We start from the raw sequence: 16,716 nt of genomic DNA, 5'->3' as shown, positions 1-16,716 counted from the left end.
CAATCTGTTGGTGGTCTTTTTGTCTTATTGACGGTGTCTTTTGCCTTGCAGAAACTTTGGAGTTTCATTAGGTCCCATTTGTCAATTCTCGATCTTACAGCACAAGCCATTGCTGTTCTGTTCAGGAATTTTTCTCTGTGCCCATATCTTCAAGGCTTTTCCCCACTTTCTCCTCTATAAATTTCAGTGTCTCTGGTTTTATGTGAAGTTCCTTGATCCACTTAGATTTGACCTTAGTACAAGGAGATAAGTATGGATCGATTCGCATTCTTCTACATGATAACAACCAGTTGTGCCAGCACCAATTGTTGAAAATGCTGTCTTTCTTCCACTGGATGGTTTTAGCTCCCTTGTCGAAGATCAAGTGACCATAGGTGTGTGGGTTCATTTCTGGGTCTTCAATTCTGTTCCACTGGTCTACTTGTCTGTCTCTATACCAGTACCATGCAGTTTTTATCACAATTGCTCTGTAGTAAACCTTTAGGTCAGGCATGGTGATTCCACCAGAGGTTCTTTTATCCTTGAGAAGAGTTTTTGCTCTCCTAGGTTTTTTGTTATTCCAGATGAATTTGCAAATTGCTCCTTCTAATTCGTTGAAGAATTGAGTTGGAATTTTGATGGGGATTGCATTGAATCAGTAGATTGCTTTTGGCAAGATAGCCATTTTTACAATGTTGATCCTACCAATCCATAAGCATGGGAGATTTTCCATCTTCTGAGATCTTTAATTTCTTTCTTCAGAGACTTGAAGTTTTTATCATACAGATCTTTCACTTCCTTAGTTAGAGTCACGCCGAAATATTTTATATTATTTGTGACTATTGAGAAGGGTGTTGTTACCCTAATTTCTTTCTCAGCCTGTTTATTCTTTGTGTAGAGAAAGGCCATTGACTTGTTTGAGTTTATTTTATATCCAGCTACTTCACCGAAGCTGTTTATCAGGTTTAGGAGTTCTCTGGTGGAATTTTTAGGGTCACTTATATATACTATCATATCATCTGCAAAAAGTGATATTTTGACTTCCTCTTTTCCAATTTGTATCCCCTTGATCTCCTTTTGTTGTCGAATTGCTCTGGCTAATACTTCAAGTACTATGTTGAAAAGGTAGGGAGAAAGTGGGCAGCCTTGTCTAGTCCCTGATTTTAGTGGGATTGCTTCCAGCTTCTCTCCATTTACTTTGATGTTGGCTACTGGTTTGCTGTAGATTGCTTTTATCATGTTTAGGTATGGGCCTTGAATTCCTGATCTTTCCAAGACTTTTATCATGAATGGGTGTTGGATCTTGTCAAATGCTTTTTCTGCATCTAACGAGATGATCATGTGGTTTTTGTCTTTGAGTTTGTTTATATAATGGATTATATTGATGGATTTTCGTATATTAAACCATCCCTGCATCCCTGGAATAAAACCAACTTGGTCAGGATGGATGATTGCTTTAATGTGTTCTTGGATTCGGTTAGTGAGAATTTTATTAAGGATTTTTGCATCGATATGCATAAGAGAAATTGGTCTGAAGTTCTCTATCTTTGTTGGATCTTTCTGTGAAAGGTATCAGAGAAATAGTGGCTTCATAAAATGAGTTGGGTAGAGTACCTTCTACTTCTATTTTGTGAAATAGTTTGTGCAGAACTGGAATTAGATCTTCTTTGAAGGTCCAATAGAACTCTGCACTAAACCCATCTGGTCCTGGGCTTCTTTTTGGCTGGGAGACTATTAATAACTGCTTCTATTTCTTTAGGGGATATGGGACTGTTTAGATGGTCAACTTGATCCTGATTCAACTTTGGTACCTGGTATCTTTCCAGAAATTTGTCCATTTCATCCAGGTTTTCCAGTTTTGTTGAGTATAGCCTTTTGTAGAAGGATCTGATGGTGTTTTGTATTTCTTCAGGATCTGTTGTTATGTCTCCCTTTTCATTTCTGATTTTGTTAATTAGGATTTTGTCCCTGTGCCCTCTAGTGAGTCTAGCTAAGGGTTTATCTATCTTGTTGATTTTCTCAAAGAACCAACTCCTCGTTTGGTTAATTCTTTGAATAGTTCTTGTTTCCACTTGGTTGATTTCACCCCTGAGTTTGATTATTTCCTGCCATCTACTCCTCTTGGGTGAATTTGCTTCCTTTTTTTCTAGAGCTTTTAGATGTGTTGTCAAGCTGCTAGTATGTGCTCTCTCCCGTTTCTTCTTGGAGGCACTCAGTGCTATGAGTTTCCCTCTTAGAAATGCTTTCATTGTGTCCCAAAGGTTTGGGTACATTGTGGCTTCATTTTCATTAAACTCTAAAAAGTCTTTAATTTCTTTCTTTATTCCTTCCTTGACCAAGGTATCATTGAGAAGAGTGTTGTTCAGTTTCCACGTGAATGTTGGCTTTCCATTATTTATGTTGTTATTGAAGATCAGTCTTAGGCCATGGTGGTCTGATAGGATACATGGTACAATTTCAATATTTTTGTATCTGTTGAGGCCTGTTTTGTGACCAATTATATGGTCAATTTTGGAGAAGGTCCCGTGAGGTGCTGAGAAGAAGGTATATCCTTTTGTTTTAGGATAAAATGTTCTGTAGATATCTGTCAGGTCCATTTGTTTCATAACTTCTGTTAGTTTCACCGTGTCCCTGTTTAGTTTCTGTTTCCACAATCTGTCCATTGATGAAAGAGGTGTGTTGAAGTCTCCCACTATTATTGTGTGAGGTGCAATGTATGCTTTGAGCTTTACTAAAGTGTCTCTAATGAATGTGGCTGCCCTTGTATTTGGAGAGTAGATATTCAGAATTGTGAGTTCCTCTTGGAGGATTTTACCTTTGATGAGTATGAAGTGTCCCTCCTTGTCTTTTTTGATAACTTTGGGTTGGAAGTCGATTTTATCCAATATTAAAATGGCTACTCCAGCTTGTTTCTTCAGACCATTTGCTTGGAAAATTGTTTTCCAGCCTTTCACTCTGAGGTAGTGTCTGTCTTTTTCCCTGAGATGGGTTTCCTGTAAGCAGCAGAATGTTGGATCCTGTTTGTGTAGCCAGTCTGTTAGTCTATGTCTTTTTATTGGCGAGTTGAGACCATTGATATTAAGAGATATTAAGGAAAAGTAATTTTTGCTTCCTGTTATTTTTGTTGTTAAATTTGGCATTCTGTTCTTGTGGCTGTCTTCTTTTTGGTTTGTTGAGGGATTACTTTCTTGCTTGTTCTAGGGCGTGATTTCCGTCCCTGTATTGCTTCTTTTCTGTTATTATACTTTGAAGGGCTGGATTTGTGGAAAGATATTGTGTGAATTTGGTTTTGTTGTGGAATACCTTGGTTTATCCATCTATGTTAATTGAGAGTTTGGCCGGGTATAGTAGCCTGGGCTGGCATTTGTGTTCTCTTAGTGTCTGTATAACATCTGTCCAGGCTCTTCTGGCTTTCATAGTCTCTGGTGAAAAGTCTGGTGTAATTCTGATAGGCCTTCCTTTATATGTTACTTGACCTTTCTCCCTTACTGCTTTTAATATTCTATCTTTATTTAGTGCATTTGTTGTTCTGATTATTATGTGTCGGGAGGAATTTCCTTTCTGGTCCAGTCTATTTGGAGTTCTGTAGGCTTCTTGTATGATCATGGGCATTTCTTTCTTTATGTTTGGGAAGTTTTCTTCTATTATTTTGTTGAAGATATTAGCTGGCCCTTTAAGTTGAAAATCTTCATTCTCATCAATTCCTATTATCCGTAGGTTTGGTCTTCTCATTGTGTCCTGGATTTCCTGGATGTTTTTAGTTAGGATCTTTTTGCATTTTGTATTATCTTTGATTGTTGTGCCGATGTTCTCTATGGAATCTTCTGCACCTGAGATTCTCTCTTCCATTTCTTGTATTCTGTTGCTGATGCTCGCATCTATGGTTCCAGATCTCTTTCCTAGGGTTTCTATCTCCAGCGTTGCCTCGCTTGGGTTTTCTTTATTGTGTCTACTTCCCCTTTTAGTTCTAGTATGGTTTTGTTCATTTCCATCACCTGTTTGGATGTGTTTTCCTGTTTTTCTTTAAGGACTTCTACCTGTTTGGTTGTGTTTTCCTGCTTTTCTTTAAGGGCCTGTAACTCTTTAGCAGTGCTCTCCTGTAATTCTTTAAGTGACTTATGAAAGTCCTTCTTGATGTCCTCTATCATCATCATGAGAAATGTTTTTAAATCTGGGTCTAGATTTTCGTTTGTGTTGCGGTGCCCAGGACTAGGTGGGGTGGGAGTGCTGCGTTCTGATGATGGTGAGTGGTCTTGATTTCTGTTAGTAGGATTCTTACGTTTGCCTTTCACCATCTGGTAATCTCTGAAGCTAGCTGTTATAGTTGTCACTGTTAAGAGCTTGCTCTTCAGGTGACTCTGTTAGCCTCTATAAGCAGACCTGGGAGGGTAGCTCTCTCCTTAGTTTCAGTGGGCAGAGTATTCTCTGCAGGCAAGCTCTCTTCTTGCAGGGAGGGTACCCAGATATCTGGTGTTCGAACCAGACTCCTGGCAGATGTTGTGTTCCACTCACTAGTGGTCTTAGGATCCTGTGGGGAATCTGTGTGGGCCCGTGCGGGTGTCGGGTGAGTCATCTGGCAAGGTACACTCGGGCTCGAGTGGAGCGGAAGGGGCTTGTAACACAATTCTTTACTAGAAAGAAAAATAAGCAACTTCAATTGAAAAAACAAAATGTCAATAGCTAAACAAACAAACAAACAAACAAACAAATCTGTACAATAAAAGAACGTCTGGAGGTATAACCATCTCAGATTTTAAGCTATACAACAGATCAATAGTAATTAAAAACTACATGGTACTGGCCTAAAACCAGACAAGTTGAACAATGGAATTGAACACCCAGGTGTAAACCTATATACCCTGAAGATTGGATAAAGAATGGATAAAGAATTACACAATCTAATACTGTTCACCTACTAAAAACAATGACATCATTTAATTTTCAGACAAATGAGTAGAACTGGAAAAAAATTATCCAGAGTGAGGTAACCCAGACCCAGAAGACAAACATGGTATGTACTCACTTATAAATGGATATCGCCCATAAAGTACAAGATAACTATGCTACTATACATGGACCCAAAGAAGATAGGTAACAAGGAAAAGTTCAAGGAAGGGGATGCTTGGATCTCACTGAGAATAGACATTGGGGTGGATGGAGGAAGGGGACTGGATCAGGGAGAAGGTAGTGGTGAGAACAGGAAGAATCAAGGAGAGAGAGAGAGTACTTGGAGAGAGAACTAGAATCAGTAGTGGGGCATCTCTGAGAGATGCTAGAAACCGAAGGCAATAGAAACCTCGAGGAATTTATAAGGGTGACCCTAGCTAAGACTCCTAGCCATAGGAATCTTAGGAAACTGTAGTGGTCATCTCCTGTAACCAGGTAATACTTCCAATGGAGAGATTGGGACACCAACCCAGCCACAAAATCTTAGACCCATAATGTGTTCTGCTTACAAGATGAGAAGGAACAAAATAAGGAGCAGAAATTGAGAAAAGGGCCAATCGTTGACTAACCCACCTTGAGATCCATGCAAAGGACAGATTCCACCCCTGACACTATTAATGTTATTCAGCTATACTTGGTTATAGGAGCCTAGGATAACTGTTATCTAAGAGGGTTTACCCAGAAATTAATGGGAACTGATGCAAAGACTTTTATCCAAACATTTGCAGAGCTTGGAGAATCTTGTAAAAGAGGGAAAGGAAGGATTTTAAGGGGCCAGACGGATCAAGAGCACTACAAGAAAATCTACATAATCAAGTAACTTGGACCTGTAGGAACTCACTGAGACTAAACCACCAACCCAAAAGCATGCATGGGACAGACTTAGGCCCTCTGAACATAAGTAACAGCTGTGCAGCATGTTCTTCATGACGTACTCCCAACAGTAGGGACAGGTGCTGTCTGTAACTCTGTTGCCTGCCTTTGAATCCCTTCCTTTACTGGGCTGCTTTGTTTAGCTTCGATAGAAAATGCCTTAGTCTTATTGCAACTTGTTATGTCACAGAGAACCCTCCAGCCTTCTGAGGAAAAAGGAGGGAGGCATGGATGGCTGGATAGGAGGTGAGATGGAGGGACTGGGAGAAATAGGAGGGAGGGGAATCTGTGATTAGGATGTAAACAAAATATTTAAGTATTAAAAAAAGAAACAGAAAAAAATGGTGAGATCACATAATACAAATGAAAGAGGAGAAAATGGTTTGCAATTCTATAACATACTTTACATTTGTCTGAAGAAGTGAAATAAACCTTACTAAATTTGTAAATAATGAAATTATTCCATGAATTTATTGTATAGAATTTATTGTTAATATCAAAGTGGCTTAAATATAAAGAATGATAGATAAGTTTCCTTTAATATGAAACATTTTGCTTTAATAATATGTTTAGGGTACCATAAGAAATGGAAGAAGAGTAATTGTATGTTATTAGCTGGTTTAACAAAATAAATAAAGTGGTGATTTTAATTCTCCTGATAGTAGAAATGATTATTCTCAGAGGAAGCTGAGAAGGAGACATATTTCAAATTCCCAAGTGTTTTTTGAAATCATTTCCCTTTTGGTTCCTCCAACTCTATGAATTAGATTCACATTCATTGTTCTTTGGAAGATGGTGTTAAAAAAGGTTAATGCTGATTGTTTAGGTGAGTTAATATTTAGAAGATTCTATGGAACTAAATTAAGACAAGCTGTTGTGTAGAAATACTTTGATTTATGTGTTTAGCTCTGCTCTTCAGTAAATGTCTGTGTTGGAGAGCAAGGCTAAACCACTCAATGCTGGAATTTTCCTATTGGCTAAATAGAAAGAGTAACAACTTATATTAATGGTAAACTTTCAAGTCTGATTTTTACCATTTAACAAATTATCTATATTGTTTATGAAAGCAAGTTGGCTAAGTTTCCTTAGCTCTTGAACCTTTGAAATCATACATTCCTGTGACCACAGCAAAAATAAAAGAAAATATAGGAGATGAGTAAGGAATGATGGAACATTCAGAACGGCATTGTAATTTCTTCAAAAAGTTTTATGTGGGATTAATATATTGTTAAAGAAAAATATTAGAAGTGATTACATAGCCATGTTACCTTGGTGTATTCATTTCCACATTTGCTATGTAAAATCTATGTAAGTACAATTTCATTCCAAATATATGTTTAATAATATAGCAATGAACTTATGTCTACCAACTAAAAGATTTGAACTTTGAATTCCTGAAGTCAAGAAAGAAGGTCTTGAAAAAAGTCGAGAGAATCTGACTTGATAACATTCAGGAACTGATTGATAACTCATGTTCCCAAATTCTAACTCTCTGGTCACCAGAAGTTAGTCATTTGTATTTCAACACAATGGTAAGTTCAACTAAATCCTTCAAGTTTGAGCAGTTACAGTACTGTTTCTTAGTCAGACTGCCCACTCTAGTATAAAAAACATTTGGAGGACTTAGATAAGGAAGGATGGAACCAATAGGTAGAGATTTTCTTTGTGAATGTAAAGGAGAAAGGCTGCTGATAAACAAAGTAGAATAAGTAATTTTTTTAAATCTAAGAGCAGTATAGTAATAACTCATAAAGAAACATTATTTCTACTAGAAAGTTACATTTAACATTTGTGTTTAAAATGTAATTGCATAACGATGTCATGATTTTCATAAGTAATGACATATCTGTTCTTAAATGTTAATAGAAATTAAATAGCTGATGCTGGCTGTGATCAGTTAAAAACATTCCTGTCATTATGAGGACTTCTTTTCCTATCATTTTCAGTTACTAATATCAAGTATCTTCAATTTATACCCTATATTTAAGAGCCTTAGAGGTCAAATAAATTTAACTTATATTTTAAGGTAAAACTAGGGTTACAGTCTTCTAAGTCAAATTAAACAGCTTGTTTAAATTCTCTAAGGCTCATTTATTTTACTTATTAAATGAGAACAATAGTGCATAACTCCCTATTGATATAAAGATTATAGAACCTGTCTCTTAATATGCCATCAAGCAAATGCTGAGCATTCCACATGAGGTTTTTACACGTGAAATTTTCTCAATTAATAGCAGTACTTTCTTTCCAGGTAGGGGTTATGATGATATGAATAAAAACTGGAGAAATATTTACTATATTCTTTTTTCTCATATCCTATGCAAAACAACATTTTGTACTTGTATAACCCTTTCAATAGGCTCATGGCCTCATGATCTACACACCCCAACTGTTCGCTTCTCCCTCACTCTTCCATAACTGACTTTTCAGAGAGTGGTCAGAGCCATCTTACTAGAGCCTAAAACAGAAGTTGTATTAAAACATTCTTCTGTGTAAAATGTTCTGGGGGCTTAACTCGTTATCTAAAATTAAATCACACTCTTGTATGTGGTCTATAAAATCATGCAAGGTTAACAACTGACTCCCTTTGTTCACTGAACTCAGCCCCATAGTGTTCTAGGTACTGTTACAAACTCTGCTCCTTCCTTGGGAATTTCCCTGCTGATGATTCTGCCTCAAGCTTTATAGCAAATGTATACTTAGCTCGCTCCTTACTCACTTTCAACTAGATATGTATTTCAACTCAGAGGAGATTTCTTTTATTTTCCTGCAGGAAGTGATGGTTTATCTAAAAATAAAGTAAATTTCTCATCAATTCTCTAATAATATTTTTTCCAGGCTAACTCCTCACTTCAGCGCTCCCCAGCAGCATTTAAACAAAAGAAAACAGAATGAATGTGACTGAATTCATCCTCATGGGACTGACTCAGAACCCTCAGCTGCAGAGAATTCTTCTTTTGATGCTTCTTATCATCTACATTGTCACTGTCACAGGAAACCTGCTCATTGTCGGGACCATAGTCTGTAGCCAGACTTTGAACTCCCCAATGTACTTTTTCTTGGCCTTTTTATCTCTGATAGATGCATGCTATTCCTCTTCTATCATTCCTAAGATGCTAGCAGATTTGATGTCAGAGAGAAAAACCATCTCATTCCATGGCTGCATGATACAACTTTTTGTTGAACATTTCTTAGGAGCTTCAGAGATTGTTCTTCTTGTGGTCATGGCCTATGACCGCTATGTGGCCATCTGTAGACCTCTGCACTATGTGACAAGGATGAACCACCACAATTGCTGTGTCCTAGTCGGGGTATGTTGGATAATGGGTTTTCTCCACTCTTTTGGACAGATACTCGTTACTCTCTGGATTCCTTTCTGTGGCCCCAATGTCATGGACCATTTCTGCTGTGACATTTTCCCGTTACTACAGTTGGCCTGTGCAGACACTTTCCTTCTTGGTCTTCTCATTGCTGCAAATGGTGGTGTAATCCCTGTGATCACCTTCACGATGCTATTGATGTCCTATGCGGTCATTCTCTTTTCCTTGAGGACACATAGCACTGCAGGGAGGAAAAAGGCCCTCTCTACCTGTAGCTCCCACATCACTGTTGTTGTCTTGTTCTTTGTGCCATGCATTTATACATATATGCGGCCAGTAACAACTTTTCATACAGATAAAGCCATAGCAGTGTTTTACACTCTTGTCACTCCCATGTTAAATCCAATTATCTACACTGTAAGGAATGCAGAGGTTAAAAATGCCATTAGAATGATACTAAAAAAGAATTCAATCTTAGATAACAAATGATTTTAATATGAATATCTTATTTTTGTATTTCCCTACTAATGAGAAGAAAATTTAAAGATCCTCAGTAGTGCCCAAAATTAATATTATTAAAGCTCTACATACATTTTCTCTATATAGACATATTTATAATAAATAAATTAATTTTTAAATTATGCACAATAAAATGTTAAATACAACTAGCTATAAAATAAAAATTATACTATAAAAATTATACTAGTACATAATATCTTTACTTTGTGACCATTATTTAGTGAAATCTGGGTTACTAAAACAAAGCACTGTGATATCCTGATACTCCATGCTTAACAACTACTTAAATATTAAAAATAGATAGAGTACAAAATATGAATATGATGGACTAGTGGAAAAGTCTTGTCCCAGTGGTATGATGTGACATTTCTTCACATGACAAAGGTTATTCAACTGAAATTTATACATTATTTCTAGAGCTTTCTATTTAATGTTTAAATGATTCTATTCAATAATAACCACGGTTCTATGGCCAAATGAAGACTTTTTAGCAGAAATTATTTCCTAGTCTACTTAACTGTTTCTTCTAGCCAGTTATGATTTTAATGGTTTATAGATGAAATACAATGTAGTTTAGAAATGTGAAGAAATAAGATCAAGATAGGGAGAGTTGGTAGTCATATTAACACTTTTTTAGATTTAAATAGATGCTCTTAAACATTGCAAAGAGTGTAAAATTCATGTTTTCAGTCAAAAAAATCTTATTTTGTATATACTTCTCTTCTTTTCTTTCCTGTTTTTTTTTTCCTTTTTTTTAGGTTGAGTCTTGCACATTATACCTGGTTGGTTCTCAAACTGCGCTATCTCTGAGCATCTAAGGAAGAAAGAAGTCCAATTCGAAGGAAAGATAGTTGACAAAAAACTTTTCCCTTGCTCTCTTGCTACATGTTTGCTCAATATGATTTCAAAATTGTATTGGGTTTCCTTTACCATTGTATAGAAGTTGTGTTTCCAAAATTCATCATGTTTACTTCTATATAAGCAATTTAAGTGCCGGTTTATGATCATATAACCTCACAAAATTAGAATTTGACAATTATTTTAAACACAAAACTGATATATAAGCCTTGAATCTAAATATCCCTTACTTCAAAGCCAATAGTAGTTTATTATATGATATTTCTGATGATCAATTTTAAATTATGACTTTGTCTGGAATTTACCTCTTAATTATGTCAAAAACAGTGTCATTTCTTTTTTTTCTTTCCTTTTTCTTTTTTCTGAGACAGGGTTTCTCTGTATAGCCCTGGCTGTCCTGGAACTCACTTTGTAGACCAGGCTGGCCTTGAACTCAGAAATCTGCCTGGCTCTGCCTCCCAAGTGCTGGGATTAAAGGCATGTGCCACTACTGCCTGGCTCAGTATCACATCTTAAATTAAAAAAAAAAATTATTAGTGGCGATTAAATGCAGGTGTTTTGAAAAGCACAAGAATCTACATGAAACAATTTTATATTTTTTGTTAGCAAAATGGTAAATTTTACTATATGCACTTTTAAACTTCTTTATTATCAATCATTACATTTGTTTACATCTCAAATGATACCTCCCTTACTGGTTGGTTATCCCTCTACAAACCTCCCTCCCACATCTGCCCTCTCCTCCTTCCCCTTTGCCTCTATGAGGGTGCTTTTCCAAACAGTCATTGAAATAATTTTACTTTTAAAGAGTTAGTTTTATGTTTGGTTCACTGAATGTAGAATCCTCTTCAAAACTTTACATTAGGGGCTGGAGAGATTGCTCAGTGTTTAAGATTACTTGGTGGAGGAATAGAAGTTCCGGGTTCACTTTCAGCATCCACAGGACATCCTATGATCATATGAAACTCCAGTTCTAGAGGATCTATCACCCTCTTCTACCTGAAATGGGTACTACACATATGGTGTGCTTATGAGTATTCAGGAATAATACATACAAAGTAAATAATTCTTAAAAACGAAATCTTCTTTCAGAGGTGTGCTATAATTTCAACCATTGGAAAACAGGAATGATTATTTTGTAGTTGACCAAAGAGAAATGTTTTAATACTAATCAAGGTAGCTTGCTTACAAGATTCTGTTCTGCATAAGTTCTGGAGCTTTTTGGAAAAGCAGTCTGTTTTCATAGTTTGTCTATGTAGTCGTAACTGCGAATGTTGCCACCTTTTAACCACATACAGTTTTTGTACTCATGCTGTTAATACATGTTTTATGACAGAATCCATGGATTCTGTGCTCTAACAATACTTAGTAAGCATCATGAATACATTGGCCCTATAGAGAAAGAAATACAATTCAGAAGAGAGTTGGCAAATTTTCTTCTCTTGATGTGTCTGTTCTGATTTCAAAATTGTATTGGCTTTCTTTTAGCATTGAATAGTAATTGTTTATAAAATTTATTATATTTAGTTCTATATAAGCAATTTAAATGTCAGCTACATGCATTGAATTGGAAAGACTTGTTTATCTTTTCGGGTCTGGGTTACCTCACTCAGGATCTTTTTTAGTTCCATGCATTTGGCTACAAATTCATGATCTCACTGTTTTTAATTGCAGAATGATACACCATTGTGTGATTGTACCACATTTTCTTTATATATTCTTTGGTTAGGGGATGTTTAGATTGTTTCCAGTTTCTGGCTATTATGAACAAAGCTGCTATGAACATACTTGAGCAGGTTTTCTTGTGGTAGGATAAAGTATCTTTTGGGTATATGTCCAAAAGTAGTATAGTTGGTTCTTGAGATCGATTGATTTTCAATTTTCTGAGAAACTGCCACACTGATTTCCCGAGTAGCCATCCTAGTTTGTGCCCTTGCCAATAATGGAAGAGTATTCCTCTTGTTCTATATCCATGCCAGAATGAGCTTGCATTTTTGATCTTAGCTATTATGACAGGTGAAAATGGAGTCCCAAAGAAAGTAGTTTCTATTTGTTTCTCAGCCATTCAAATTTTCCTTGCTGAGAATTGTCTTTAGATCTGATTCACAGATCTAAATTGTCTAGCTTCTTGAGTCCTTTATATATTTTGGATAATAGCCCTCTGTCAGAAGTGAGGATGGTGGAATTCTTTAACCATTCTCTAGAGGGCTGTTTGGTTCTATTGACTGAGTCCTTGGCCTTATAGAAGCTTCTTAGTTTTTTTATTTTTTTCTTGCATTTAAAAATTCATCTTCAGAAAGCTTCTTTTTTATTTTATTGGATATTTTATTTATTTCAAATGCTATTCCCTTTCCTGGATTCTCCTCCACAAAACCCCTATCCCATCCACCCTCCTCCTGCTTTTACAAGAATGCTCCTGCACCACTTACCCACTCCCACCTCATCACCCAGGCATTCTCCTACCCTGGGGCACCAAGCCTTCACATGAACAAGGGCCCATCCTCCCATTGATGTCAGATAAAGCCATCCTCTGCTATATATGTGGCTGGAGGCATGGGTCCCTCTTTGGTTGGTGGTTTAGTCCCAGGGAGCTCTGTGGGGTTTATTTGGGTGTTATTGTTGTTCTTCCTATGGTGTTGCAAAACCCTTCACATCCTTTAGTTCTTTCTCTAACTCCTCTATTGGGGTCCCCATGCTCATTCCAATGGTAGGCTGCAAGCATCAGAATGTGTATTTGTCAAGTTCTGGAAGAGCCTCTCAGGAGACAGCTATATCAGGCTTCGGTCAGCAAGCACTTCTTGGCATCAGCAGTAGTGTCTGGATTTGGTTTCTGTATATGGGATATCCCCAGGTAGGGTAGTCTCTGGATGGCCTTTTCTTTAGTCTCTGCTCCTCACTTTGCCCTGTATTCCTTTTAGACATGAACAATTCTGGGTTAAAATTTTGGAGATGAGTGGATGGCTCCATCCCCCAACTGGGAGCCTTGGCTAACCTCTGGATATGGTCTTTACAGGTTCTCCCTCCCCTTTGTTGGGCATTTCAGCTAATTTTATCCCTGTTGGGTCATGGGATCCTCTTGCTTTCTTAGCATCTGGGACTTTCTGGTGGCTATCCCTAGTTTCCCATTTCCCATTGCTACAAACCTCTGTTCAATTTCCTGACCTTCTGTACATTTCCTTCATCTCCTCCCATACCTGATCCTGCCCCCCTTTCCCCCTCTTCCTTCCTCCCAAATCACTCCCACCCTCTACCTCCTGTGAATATTTTGTTCTCCCTTCTAAGAAGTACTGAAGCATCCACACTTTGGTCTTACATCTTCTTGAGCTTCATGTGGTCTGTGAATTGTACTGTGGGTATTCTGAGCTTTTTTCCTAATATCCACTTACCAGTGAGTACATATCATGTCTGTTCTTTTGTGACTGGGTTTCCTCACTCAGGATGATATTTTCTAGTTCCATTTATTGGGTTGTGCATTTCATAAAGTCATTGTTTTTAATAGCTGAGTAGTATTCCATTGTGTAAATGTACTACATTTTCTGTATCCAAACATTTCTGGATGAGATGACATCTGAGTTGTTTCCAGCTTTTGGCTAGTATAAATAAGGCTGCTATGAACATAATGGAGAATGTAGCCTTGTTATATGTTGGGAAATCTTTTGGGTATATGCCCAGGAGTGGTATAGCTGGATCCTCAGGTAGTACTATCCATGGAAAGAAGAAATAGACTAGATAATGTGGGTGGATTGGGGGCAGGTGGGAATGAACAGGTGGGAGCAGGCAGGACTGTGAGGGATAGAGGAAATGTGTACCGAGAGAGCTAACTGGAATTTGTGGTATTTGGAGGCAATTTAGAAATCTAGTGCAGTAGAAACTCTCAGGAATCTATTGGGATGACACTAGATAAGACTCCTAGTAAGGAGGGGTATATGAGTCTTGAAAAGGCAACCTCCTATAGCCAGACAAAACTTCAAGTGTGGGACACCAACACAATCTCAAACCTTTGACCTACAATTTGTCCTGCTTATAAGATGTGTTGGAGTAAAGTTAGTGCAGATATTATAGGAGTGGCCGACCAATGAGAGGTGGAGCTTGAGATCCATGCCATGAGACAGCCCAAACATGACACTGCCTGAAGAGCCATGATCCAGCTCACCTGGCCTCATAGGGGCTCAGAGAGACTGAAGCAGCCATCACATGGGTCTCTCTTAGGCACTCTATATATATGTTATGGATGTGTAGCTTGCTGTTCTTGTGGGACTCTTATGAGTGGGAACAGGGCTGTCCCTGATGCTTTGGGATCCTTCTGTCTTTGCCTTCTTTTGGGACACTTTTCCTCCCACTGGGTTGCCTTGTCCATTCTTAATACAAGGGAAGATTCCTAGTCTTATTGCAAATTGATACACCATGTTTGATTGCTATCTCTGGAAGGGTTGCCTTTTTCTGAAAAGAAATAGAGGAGGAGTGGATTTAGAGGGAGAGGAAGTGGTGGTAAGGGGAGAAGGAAGAGGAAAACTTCTCTGTGGATGTAATATATGAGAGAATAATAGACAGATAATAGATAAATAGATAATTAAATAAGTAATCCCTTTTGATATTCTGCTACACACACGCATATTGATGTCTAGACCAATTGTCATCAGAGAGGCTTCACTCAGCAACGGGTGGGCACAGGTGTAGAGACCCACAAAGAAACACCAGGTGCAGCCAAGGGAAACCCACAGAAGACGGGGAAGAATTGCAGGAGCCAGAGGCATCAATGAGACATTATGATAAGAAGGGCCCCAGAAATAAGTAGGCAGGGATCATAGGGGAACACAGAAACTGAAGCAGCAAGCATGGGTCCTGGATGGGACTGAGCTAAGTCTTCTGCAAATACCTTATAGTTGTGTAGCTTGGCGATTTGTGGAACCCCCAACACTGGGCATGGAGGTTATCTCTGATTCTTTTGCCTGTGCTTCAGAACCTTTTTTCTCCTATGTGTTGTCACATCCAGTTGTGATATGGGAGGTTTTGTCCAGATTTACTGTATCTTGTTAGGCCAAGTTAGATAACTGTTTCTGGAAGACCTGTTCTTGTTTTCTTTTATTCTTTTTTTCCTTTGAAAAGAAACAGAGGGGAATTGATGTAGGCGAGACTGAGGGAGGGGAATGGGAGGAGTGGAGTGAGGAAAAAAAGTGTGGTCATAATGTTATGAATGAGAGAAAAATAAAAGTTTAAGAAAACAAACCAGTAAGGTACATGCTAAGTAGATAAGACTCTTTATTTTGTTTAAAAATAACTAATAAATAAGACTAGGCCGGGGCCTAGCAAGCACATAAGTGGATGCTCATAGTCAGCTATTGGATGGATCACAGGGCTCCCAGTGGAGGAGCTAGAGACAGTACCCAAGGAGCTAAAGGGATCTGCAGTCCTATAGGTGGAACAACATTATGAACTAGCCAGTACCCCGGAGCTCTTGACTCTAGCTGCATATGTATCAAAAGATGGCCTAGTCAGCCATCACTGGAAAGAGAGGCCCATTGGACACGCAAACTTTATATGCCCCAGTACAGGGGAACGCCAGGGCCAAAAAGTGGGAATGGGTGGGTAGGGGAGTGGGGGGGGGGGGAGAGTATGGGGGAGTTTTGGGATAGCATTGGAAATGTAATTGAGGAAAATATGTAATAAAAAAAACAAATGTTGCAAAAAGTCAAATATTTGTTTCTTTTAATAGATAACTCCAATAGACCTAACAATTAATGACAGCATAACTGGACCATTACATAAAAACTAGAAATGACAAAAATATGAGAATAAGGGTATTGGCCTATTCAGGAGGTATTCGGGAGGTTTGTCTTTTATTTTTGTCTTGGCAGATGATGCTCATGATCTGATTTAGTTTTTTCATGTTATAATGTGGTAATGCCAATACCTCCTTTTCTTATATATATTTAATGTAAGTGGCATAACTCTGAATATAAATCAAGAATTTGAGAACTTTCATTTTAACGATAATAATATAATTCAATAATTAGTATGAGAAATAACTGGTGCAAAAGACTGTAAATTGTATCTGGTATGGTGTGCTGTTCTAGTAATACAGATCATAACTAAAACTCATTATATCTGAAAATATTTCAATATAACAATAAAGTATTGATAGAATGAAAAATTCTACCCATACCAGAATGAAAAATTCTAAATCACAGTGTAACCACCTAAATATTTGTTTAAAATACTT

At 37.6% G+C, this 16,716-nt stretch overlaps 1 protein-coding gene across 1 annotated transcript; it reads left to right on the top strand.

Moving 5' to 3' along the window:
- The first annotated feature begins 6,599 nt into the window (after positions 1–6,599).
- Olfr1233 (olfactory receptor 1233) lies at positions 6,600–9,685 on the top strand. Its single transcript, NM_146972.2, has 2 exons — positions 6,600–6,625; positions 8,638–9,685. The coding sequence occupies exon 2, from the start codon at positions 8,691–8,693 to the stop codon at positions 9,606–9,608; it is 918 nt and encodes a 305-aa protein (NP_667183.1). The 5' UTR covers positions 6,600–6,625; positions 8,638–8,690; the 3' UTR covers positions 9,609–9,685.
- Positions 9,686–16,716: the final 7,031 nt, after the last annotated feature.

Source organism: Mus musculus, chromosome 2 (assembly GCF_000001635.26).
Source record: "Mus musculus strain C57BL/6J chromosome 2, GRCm38.p6 C57BL/6J".
Taxonomy (NCBI): Eukaryota; Metazoa; Chordata; class Mammalia; order Rodentia; family Muridae; genus Mus; species Mus musculus.
This window is presented reverse-complemented; position numbering and strand designations above follow the sequence as displayed.

Bases quoted from the DNA above. Each gene is read 5' to 3' on its own strand.
- Olfr1233 (NM_146972.2), top strand. From the start codon at position 8,691: ATGAATGTGACTGAATTCATCCTCATGGGACTGACTCAGAACCCTCAG.